This window comes from Penaeus japonicus, unplaced genomic scaffold (genome assembly GCF_977035675.1).
Source record: "Penaeus japonicus unplaced genomic scaffold, GWHDUDI00000001_assembly GWHDUDI00000015, whole genome shotgun sequence".
Taxonomy (NCBI): Eukaryota; Metazoa; Arthropoda; class Malacostraca; order Decapoda; family Penaeidae; genus Penaeus; species Penaeus japonicus.
Genome location: NW_028234417.1, coordinates 27667476 through 27669975, shown reverse-complemented (window position 1 = coordinate 27669975; position 2500 = coordinate 27667476). Strand labels below are relative to the sequence as shown.

The window sequence follows — 2500 nt, the reverse complement described above, 5'->3', positions numbered from 1 at the left end:
ATGTAGGTGACTTAAAGAGTAAGAAGGAAGTTAGATCGCAAACTAGTAGAGTTGGAACAAAGAGGTTAGTGGCCAACTCAACTGGGGTTAAGGAGTTGAAAAGAGATGACAAAGGACTAAATGTAAGAAAGAAATTCCATTGTCACTACTGTAATGGAGAACATGATCTAGATTCGTGTAAAGAGTTTGGTGAACTCAGTAATAAAGAAAAAATGGAATATGTCCAAAGGTCATTTATTTGTAGAGGTTGTTTAAAGTATGGCCATATCATTAAAAATTGTAGAAAAAGAAAGATGTGTGCAGTGTGTAAAAGATGTCATCCAACTTCTCTTCATGAGGCTATACTTGAAAGGATCAAGGAAAGGGAAGCTTTACTTAAAAGGATCAAAGAAAAAGAAACTGAGAAAACTGTAACTTTGTACAAAAGTTCAAAAGCTGAGGACATCACCTCAGATAAGGTTAGTGAAGAGCCCAAAAATGATATAGTCTCTAATAAGGTAAAGATAAAGCACACAGAGTGTATGACAAATACAATGATAGTGCCAGTGTGGTTACATCATGAAAGTAATGTTTGTAACAGAATCTTAGTTTATGCATTATTAGATGAACAATCAGATGCCTGTTTTATAAAAGAATCCATTTTGAATAAATTAGGAACTAAGGGTCACAAAGTCCACCTAAAATTAGCAACAGTATTAGGAGAAGAAACAGTTGAAAGTACAAAAAATAAGGGACTTGTGGTGCGTGGCATAAATGAATGTACAGACGTGTCACTTCCAGCAACATATTCACGAAGAGATATTCCAGCTAAAAGGGATCAAATATCAAGGCCAGAAAGTGTAGAAGAATGGCCTCATCTACAAAGAATAGCACCCAAATTGATGGCATATGATAGTAACATCGAAATAGGACTCTTGATTGGCTTGACTTGTATGCGTGCTATTAAACCAAGGGAATTGATCCTTGGAAAGGATGATGAACCCTATGCCAGAAAAACTTTGTTAGGCTGGAGTATCATAGGTAGAGTCATTGAGAAGTGTCAAGATGCTGTCTCACATCAAGTCTTAGCTAGTAAATTAATGGTCCACAAGGTTATAATTAATGGTGAAAGGAAATGTGGCTTTCTCTCCTCACAAACTAAAGTGAAGGAAATAATTAACCCTTCACAACTTGGCAAATTCTTTGAGCTTGACTTTAATGAAAGGGAAGTTGGAGATATTCCTTACTCGTATCAAGACAGAATTTTCTTGAGAAAAATGAAAGAAGGAATTCACCAACAAGAGGATGGACATTATGAATTGCCCCTCCCACTTAAGGATGATGAGGTCAAACTTCCAAACAGTAAAGAGTTAGCAATATCAAGGTTGATGAGCTTGAGAGGAAAGTTACAAGGTAATAAGAATTATCACCAGGACTATATTGAGTTCATGAATGAACTTATAAATAAAGGGTATGCAGAAGAAGTACCTAATCAAGATCTACCTTTGAATGATGGTCAAGTGTGGTATATTCCACATCATGGAGTATATCATCCAAAGAAACCTGGTAAAATTAGAGTGGTCTTCGACTGCAGTGCCACCTATAAGAATGAATCACTTAACAGGAATTTACTTCAAGGTCCAGACTTGACAAATAATTTGATTGGTGTTCTTTGTAGATTTAGAAAAGAATATGTTGCAGTCGTATGTGATATAGAAGCTATGTTCCATCAAGTAAAGGTAAGGCCTAACCACAGAAATTTACTACGCTTTCTATGGTGGAATAATGGAGATATGGATTCAAATTTAATGGAATATAGAATGACAGTTCATTTATTTGGAGCTACATCATCTCCTAGTGTAGCTAATTTTGCCTTAAAGGCTACAGCTGATGATTATAAAGGACCAAAAGGATCGAAAGCTGCAACATTTGTGAAAAATGAATTCTATGTAGATGATGGATTAACATCCTTGCCAACAGTTGCTGAAGCTATATCTCTGATCAATGATAGCAAGGCCCTGTGCCAAAGGGGTGGTTTTAAGTTACATAAGTTCTTGTCAAACCACAAAGAGGTCCTAGAAACAACAAATTCAAATGAAAGAGCCAGCAGTTTAAAAAACCTAGATTTAACTAATGAAGCCATGCCAATTGAAAGAACATTAGGTGTAGAGTGGTGCATAGAAGCAGATGCATTTCAGTTCAGAATTAACCTCAGTGATAAACCAATAACAAGATAACAAGAGGTATTTTATCTACTGTAAGTTCTATATTTGACCCTATGGGCATGGTTTCTCCCTTCATATTAATCGGGAAAAGGATACTCCAAACCCTGTGTCAAGATGGAGTAGATTGGGATGATGACATATCAGACAACTTAAAACAGCAATGGAGAAGATGGAGAGATGATCTGATTCAACTAAAGGAATTAAAGATCCCTAGATGCTATAAACCTGATAAGTTTGGGAAGGTGAAATCAGTTGAACTTCACCATTTTTCTGATGCAAGCCAAGATGGTTATGGT

The 2500-nt window shown here is 36.1% G+C and overlaps 2 protein-coding genes across 2 annotated transcripts in view; both read left to right on the top strand.

Annotated features, from left to right (window-relative positions):
• LOC147470404 (uncharacterized) overlaps nt 1-2216 on the top strand; it is a 4559-nt gene extending 2343 nt beyond the window's left edge. Inside the window, exon 2 of the mRNA XM_086544243.1 lies at nt 1-2216. This exon is cut by the window's left edge and continues 2136 nt beyond it. Coding sequence (XP_086400369.1) covers nt 1-2216 — 2216 coding nt within the window.
• A 41-nt stretch (nt 2217-2257) lies between these two features.
• The window catches only part of LOC147470403 (uncharacterized), a 1653-nt gene continuing 1410 nt past the window's right edge, over nt 2258-2500 (top strand). Inside the window, exon 1 of the mRNA XM_086544242.1 lies at nt 2258-2500. This exon is cut by the window's right edge and continues 522 nt beyond it. Coding sequence (XP_086400368.1) covers nt 2258-2500 — 243 coding nt within the window.